Consider the following 7392-nt stretch of genomic DNA (forward strand, 5'->3'; position numbering starts at 1 on the left):
TACTGCAAATATGTGCAAATTGTTAATCTAAGCGGTTTTAAGGGCTGTTCAGCTTGGAGAAGAGACAGCTGAGAGGGGATATGATAGAGGTCTTTAAGATCATGAGAGGTCTTGAACGAGTAGATGTGAATCGGTTATTTACACTTTCGAATAATAGAAGGACTAGGGGGCATTCCATGAAGTTAGCAAGTAGCACATTTAAGATTAGTCAGAGAAAATTCTTTTTCACTCAACGCACAATAAAGCTCTGGAATGTGTTGCCAGAGGATGTGGTTAGTGCAGTTAGTGTAGCTGGGTTCAAAAAAGGTTTGGATAAGTTCTTGGAGGAGAAGTCTATTAATGGCTATTAATCAATTATACTTAGGGACTAGCCACTGCTATTAATTGCATCAGTAGCATGGGATGTTCTTAGTGTTTGGGTAATTGCCAGGTTCTTGTGGTTGGTTTGGCATCTGTTGGAAATAGGATGCTGGGCTTGATGGACCCTTGGTCTGACCCAGCATGGCATGTTATGTTCTAACACTTTAACATTGTTGTTTTTTCTAACAACTCCTCGAAAAATCCCCACTATCTCACCCACATCCTCCTGTTACAGTTGCCATTGCTGTTACTGGGTATTTTGCCAACCAAGTTCATGTCTGTTCTCCAGATTATGCAAGATTCCAAAAAAGCTGTGTGTACAAGGTCAACTGTCAGCAGTTTTTCATTAGGGCCCAAGTTAAAGTAATAACAGCACTTTTTGAACTGGCCAGACCCAAAATACTGTTAGCCCTTGTATTGTTGTTAACCCTTATGCTGCTGACTCTCTAGGAGGGTGGGGACACTTTTTTACATAATGTCTTTGTAACCAACAGCACAGACCAGCTGCTTCCAGCAGAGATAGCAACTGTGAAAACTGCAAGGCACCTAGCTGAACACAGGATCTCCCCTCTGAAGATATCGCTTTATTACAGTAAAGTTATATCTTCTTGGTTACCATACAGTGCTTACCACCCAGTGCTGACCTAACATTTGTGCTCCCCCTTCGAGCTTCTCTATCCATTATCTACCAGTGGCCACCACCGCCGAACCCCCTGAGCTTCAGAATCCGCCAACAAAGCAAACCAGCAACAGTGAGGGGGCAGAAGCACTCAGGACAGATCCTCAACCTTCCAGTACCTGGACGCAGAGCCTTCTCCGGACAACCTTCTCGGACTACGCACCTAGAGAAGCATGATGCTAACCTACCCTATCCCCATCTTACATTGTCACCATCATTCTCACACTAAGCCACTACAATTATCCCTGAGCTATACCTCCAGATCTCTCATTACAATCATGACCTCCCCTCTCACTCAGCTATTAGGGCTCACGATATTCTCTCTAACCCTCTTCAACGCACAGTCACTGACAAAGAAAACGCACATCCTCTGTGACTATCTCCTGGACTCACAGCCAGACATCTGCGCCATCACGGAGACCTGGCTAAAAAGCTCCAACATTGCCCTGATAAATCAATTACCTTCTCACCTATATGACATCTTCTCAATTCCCAGACAAAAAAAAACGAGGAGGCGGCCTTCTTCTAGCCACCAAAAAAGCACTCAGTCTCACTTCACAACCAGTTAAGACCTCCACCAAACTTGAACTAGGTCTATTCAAATCTAAACATCTTCAAATTCTACTAGTATATGCGCCACCAGGTCTACTAGACGCAGACACCTCCCCACTCATCAAAATCATAGCAAAACATATCAACACGGACTCCCCAGCTATGATTCTAGGGGACTTCAACCTCCACGTAGACACCACTCCTCCCTCCCACAATTGCAAAACCTTCCTCACCTCTCTCAGAGCCATGGGCTTTGAACAAATCATCGACAAACCTACCCACAAAGCGGGACATACACTTGACCTCCTCTTCATAAACTCCAGCTTGTCTTACTCCATCCCCCCTGTTTGCACCCCAGTTCCCTGGTCGGACCACTCACTGGTTTCCACTACCCTTGCAACCAACGAACGTCCTAACCTCCCACAGCCTCTGTCTACTATCCACTTCAGGAAATCATGCACATCCGACGTTCTCAAAGAACACCTTTCCAAAGAACTCACTAATTTGGACGTAACCAACCCCAACTCAGCCCTTCTATCCTGGCACAACATCACAGAGGCAATAGCTAATAAACTATGCCCCCCAGCAGTCAAAATAATCAACCCGTCGCTAAAGAGAAAACAACCCTGGTTCTCACCTGAACTTAAGCAATGGAAACAAGACCTCAGACACAAAGAAGGCAAATGGCGCAAGACCCCTAAGACTACATCATTGTCGGAGTATAAAAAACTGCTTCTTAACTCAAGGAATCTATCCAGACAGGCTGAAAACTGTGTCCCTCAAACCACTGCTAAAGAAACCCAACCTAGACATAAGAGATCTCTCCAATTTCCACCCTATCTCTAATCTCCCTTTTATCGCTAAACTCACTGAGAAACTGGTTAATACTCAACTCTCAGATTACCTGGAGGAACACAAAATACTATACCCATCCCAATACAGCTTCCGTAAGTCCTTCAGCACGGAAACTCTACTCATCTCCCTCATGGATCACATCATCATGGGCCTAGATAAAGATCAATCATTCCTACTAGCCCTTCTAGACATCTTCGCGGCATTTTTTTTTTTTCTGAATTAGCTGTAAGTTCTTGTATACATAGCTATTGTTCACTGTAAAGGCATTGCCAGAAAGTTTTAAGTTACTTGTACACCGATACGATGTGCAAACGGTTGTCGGTATATAAAAAAATTCAAAATAAATAAAATAAATAAATTCGATACCGTAAACCACTCAGACATCGGCCTTTCAGGGGCAGGTCACAGATGGTTTGAATCCTTCCTCAGCAATAGAAGCTTCAAGGTCAAAATCAACAATAAAGAATCTCTCAGCATCAAATCATTAGGTGTACCCCAAGACTCCTCACTGTCACCTACCCTCTTCAATATTTACCTTCTTCCCCTCTGCCAGCTGCTAACTAACCTAAAATGAATACACTATCTCTACGCGGATGATGTTCAGATTCTGATCCCGATCACAGAATCCCTCTCAAAAACACTCATTTTCTGGAAAAACTGCCTCCAATCCATCAACCGCCTCCTTACCAGTCTGAACCTGGTCCTTAATGCTTCCAAGACTGAACTCCTCCTCATCTCTTCTGACCACTCTGACCCACCTCTATTGACCCCCCCCCCCCTACACCCCGATCACGCATGTAAGAGTCCTAGGAGTAATCTTCGACCACCGTCTGAACCTAAAGAAATCCATTAACAACACAACCAAAGACTGTTTTTATAAACTACAAGTTCTGAAAAGACTCAAACCCCTCCTCCACTTCCATGACTTCAGGACGGTCCTCCAAACCACGCTATTTGCCAAAATAGACTATTGCAACACTCTCCTCCTGGGTCTCCCCACCTCCACCACCAGACCACTACAGATGCTCCAGAACGTGGCTGCCAGAATCCTGACCCAGCCGAGTAGCTCATATCACTCCCATCCTCTGGAACCTTCACTGGCTTCCAATAAACTACAGAATTCTACACAAGTCTCTCACCATAATCCATAAATCCATCCACAAACAGCTACAGCTCGACCTTCAGACCCCTTTCAAACTTCACACCTCCACTAGACCCATCAGAGAAAAACCCTGCAAGTCCCCTCAACAAAAGCCACACTTCAGCCAGCCACTAAAGAACGGGCATTCTCAACAGCGGGACCTGCCATATGGAATGCCATGCCCTCGGACCTCAGACTAGAACCCTGCCTCCTAACATTTCGGAAAAAACTCAAGACCTGGCTATTCCTTCAAGCCTTCCCATAACCTTCAGAAACTCCAAAATGCCACCTAGTCATACTCAAGCAGTTCAGCATCCGCTGCCAGTCTAGTTGCTATTTACCTTATCTATCCTTTGCTTTCCGGCTACCTCAGCCTCCCAAGTTCTACCCTCCTTGTTTAATGTAACTTTGCTTCTCATAAAATGGTTTGTTTAAAGTTGTTTACCCCCCTTGTTCTGTGTAAACCGATGTGATATGATACTTTTCATGAATGTTGGTATAGAAAAGAGTTAAATAAATAAATAAATAAATAAATAAATAAATAAACATTGTAGTCATGTAATCTGTCATGTACAGTGCTGGGGATAGATAAATAATATGCATTATCATTAACCATCACCCTTAATGCCTTTGTTTGCATTTGTCTTTATGTTTGTAGAAGAAGAGATGGTAATAATGAGGAACTAATGTCAGCTATAGCCCTCCTTACCTCTGTGTACTGTGAATTCAGGCTCCTCTCACTGCCCTTAGTACCCTTATTCCAATGTACATAGCAAAGGAGGAGGTCATGGAGAAATGCTTCTTCCTTGGCCTTGCAGTAGTCACCCTGACTCTTACCTCTCTCTCCCTGCAGGTACTGTCGCTTCATCTTGAGGTGGCGAGCGCTCCGGGCTGGCACTGCTCTACCCACACAGGAGTTGACCTCCACCATCTGCAGCCCGCACCTGGGCATCCCCTCCTCACAGCGCCGGAGACGGCCTTTCAGCACCGAGACACCACCTTGCTCTGTCACTGAGTCCACAAGGATCAGCGTTGCCCTCAATGGACAAGAGGAGAACAGCTTTGTATAGGGGAGGGGTGGGGTGCTGGTGAGCATGTGCCCAGTTTAGGAGGTGCCAACACTCATGGTGAATTGCCAAGTGATGTAGACCCATCCAGGCCTCTAGAGAGTGACTGCTCATGCTGCCAAGCCAATTACAGTAGACCAGGATGTGAGGAAATATTCAAGGAACTTTGAATTCATTGAGAATCCCAGCCCATGGCAGCCTTAGACTCTTCTCCAGTTGTGACATGTGTGTCATCAAATTAGATACGGTTCAAAAATCCTCGCAGCAAAACGCTCCATGGTGTAGGGAGCTGTTTTAGGGTCCAGAAGTGCCCGTGGTTCTGAATGTTGGGAGAAGGGATGAGGTGTGGGTGCATGGTTTCAGTAGGCCTGCCACCATGCAATTTGGGTCTTCACAGCATGGCCATAGGATTAGTCCCTCTGCAAGACTTATGATTTGAACATTCTGTGGCATGCTTGGTGCTGCAAGATATATCCTGGGAGTGGTTTTAAACAATTACAGTCCTGGCCAGCCTGCTTCTACACCAGATAGGGGGAGTCCATGCTTGCAAAAGGGTTCCCCTGTATTCTTACCCTTAGAGGCAATTAGGGTGGACTCTGGCTCCATGTCACTGGGGAAGAGACTGAACTTGCCCTACTTTGGGTCCTGTTGTGTAAGGCACTTCTGCTTTTGGTTTCCCTCAGAAAATCAGGACTAGAAATCCATACCTTCGGAGAAGCGACACTGTTACTGGCTCAGTCTCTGTGCAGGAATGGAGTGTTAAGACTAGAACAGTGACTGGAAGCAGTCGTTGAGCAGACCTGAGCCCAGAGTCACTTAGCATCGTGGGTGGAAGCTGTTCACATTGCACGAGGAGAGAGAAGCTTCAAATAGCCCCCACCGCCTTTCCTTAGGGAAAACTGGGCCAGAATGGGGCCCCTCCCTCGGCCTATTTCTAAACATAATGCTGGCAGGACCATGGGATGCTACAGAGTGAAAAAGTAAAGAAAAAAAATAATAATGTTGCCCTTCCAATTCTCCTTTCTGGTTATGTGCCACCTCTCCGCACTTCCTTTGCTTTCAAACACAAACTTGGGCAAGGAGACATTTAAAGGAGTACAAAGAGGCCCTGCTGCCCCACAGCTGCTGGGAGCCTCGCACTGCCTTCCCTGGAGGTTGGGAGACGGGGGAGGAATGCAGACCTCCCCCCCCCCATGCCGCACTTTATCCACAGCCCAGACACTGCCTGGCACTCCTCATGTCAGATCCTGCACGATACCCTGCTCCAACCCAGGACCTCCATCAACGTCGGCGAGATATTGTCTCTAGTTTCCTGATAATGGCACAGGGCTGTCTTTCAACCTGCAATCATTACATTTCAACCCAGCACGTAAGGTATCTGATGATGGTTTTCAGACAACTCCCCCCTGTTTCGGCCCAGTTCTGCTTTTTTTTAAATTTGGGGTGGGATTTCTTTGGCAATTGTTTCTATAGCTGAAGTTTCGGGCAAGAGTCGCTGAGAATGTTACCCCTCCCCCACCTCTCACCTCCTGGGGAGAGAAAATGACAAAAAAAAAAAAGGAAACGGTCCATGCCTGCAAGTGGATGGGTTTTAGTGACCCAGAGTCTGGGGTTTCCTCCAAGCCTATGCAATGATGCCTCTGAATGTTTTTTGTTTTTTGTTTTTTTTTTAGCTGGCAAAAATATAAATCTGTGATTTTTCAAATTTTTATTGACATAAGAAATTTTTTTAATGGGGACGAGGAAGTATGAACGTGGTATGCAGTGTGTATGGGGGCTGTGTATGTTCTCATGCACGTGTAAATATTGAGTAATGGAAGTAGTATGCACAGTGTATATACAGTATGTATGTTTGTTTCATGAGCACCGTGTGACTGTATGTGTGTTGATGTATAGATTTGCAGTGTGATTTTTAGATTTCATGGTTGAATGCAATTTGACTTTATGTAGCCCCCTTCCATCTTCCCTTACCTCTCTGTTCCTGCGTTCTCACAGAAAAGGGGGCTGTAATATCCCAGGGAGATAGGTTCCAGTAATCCTGACTAAATTTGTTTGTGCTTCCTACTAGTAACTAGTTCAATTCTTTTTACATTCCACCCCAGGTTTTGTGTGTGGCACAGCCAAGCTTCCAGGGGTAAGAAGGTCAGGCTCCACACAGACACCGGCACACACACACACCAAGGAAGCAGGTCAACTATCCGAAAGCCTCATGCATTAATAAACGCATTTAGTTCATTCTCAAGGCCTCATTTCTGATTTCTGAAGCACACTAGGACACTACGGGGGGAGGGGGCTGCAAATACAGGTTCCTCCTTGAGCAGGAGGGGGGGGAGATCATCTCTGACAAATCGCAGTCCACATTCCAGCAGTAAACGTTACTCAAATAAAACTTCTGTTCTGACAATCTGGTAGGCAGCATATATTTTCTTGAAGATGAATCTGTTTCTTAAATAAACATGATCCCCGTTACTTCTCCAATGCAGGATCTGCTATTAGGTGGTGGGAGCTCCTTCTACCCCTGCTACCTGAATTCCAGTTACTCGGCTCTGCATTACAGTCTAGTCGTCTTTCCTTTTCCATAAGCTTGAGCAGTGTGTGGGTACAGACTCCTCTTCTCCCAGAGGTGTAGCACCTTTTTTGACACCAGAGTCAGAATGAAAAATCCTTCTCCCTTGAAGAAAATCACATCAGGCAGGGGCGGGCTTTCCAGACCCCGTCAAACCAATGGAACTCCTCTC

General features: G+C 45.6%; 1 protein-coding gene across 1 annotated transcript in view; it reads left to right on the top strand.

The window, feature by feature from the left end:
- Positions 1–5866, top strand: part of LOC115092442 (melanin-concentrating hormone receptor 1-like) — a 69144-nt gene extending 63278 nt beyond the window's left edge. The window contains exon 3 of the mRNA XM_029603275.1: positions 4441–5866. Within this exon, the coding sequence (XP_029459135.1) occupies positions 4441–4657 (217 nt within the window). The 3' untranslated portion in view covers positions 4658–5866. The remainder of the gene's footprint in view (positions 1–4440) is intronic.
- Positions 5867–7392: the final 1526 nt, after the last annotated feature.

This window comes from Rhinatrema bivittatum, chromosome 5, assembly GCF_901001135.1.
Source record: "Rhinatrema bivittatum chromosome 5, aRhiBiv1.1, whole genome shotgun sequence".
In the NCBI taxonomy this organism is placed as follows: Eukaryota; Metazoa; Chordata; class Amphibia; order Gymnophiona; family Rhinatrematidae; genus Rhinatrema; species Rhinatrema bivittatum.